The sequence below is a fragment of the Cariama cristata genome, unplaced genomic scaffold, assembly GCF_000690535.1.
Source record: "Cariama cristata isolate BGI_N322 unplaced genomic scaffold, ASM69053v1 scaffold29016, whole genome shotgun sequence".
NCBI lineage: Eukaryota > Metazoa > Chordata > Aves > Cariamiformes > Cariamidae > Cariama > Cariama cristata.
The window spans coordinates 6,175-6,448 of NW_009622021.1; the positions used below are offsets into that span (position 1 = coordinate 6,175).

General features: G+C 64.2%; 1 protein-coding gene across 1 annotated transcript in view; it reads left to right on the plus strand.

Moving 5' to 3' along the window:
• The window catches only part of IL10 (interleukin 10), a 3,550-nt gene that overhangs the window by 2,128 nt on the left and 1,148 nt on the right, over positions 1-274 (plus strand). The window contains exon 3 of the mRNA XM_009702189.1: positions 70-222. Coding sequence (XP_009700491.1) covers positions 70-222 — 153 coding nt within the window. The remainder of the gene's footprint in view (positions 1-69; positions 223-274) is intronic.

Consider the following 274-nt stretch of genomic DNA (forward strand, 5'->3'; position numbering starts at 1 on the left):
TTTTTAAAAACACCCACGCACACCGGTGCTGGTGGCTGGCCCCAACGCGGTTACCTCCTCTCACCCCAGGGGACCTTCGGCTGTCAGTCGGTGTCGGAGATGATGCGGTTCTACATGGAGGAGGTCCTGCCCAGCGCCATGAGGACCAGCACGCATCACCGGCAGAGCATGGGCGACCTGGGCAACCTGCTGCTGAGCCTGAAGGCGACAATGAGACGCTGTGTGAGTGGGGCTCATCATCATGGGGGGGGGGGGGGGGGAACAGGGGGCGGGG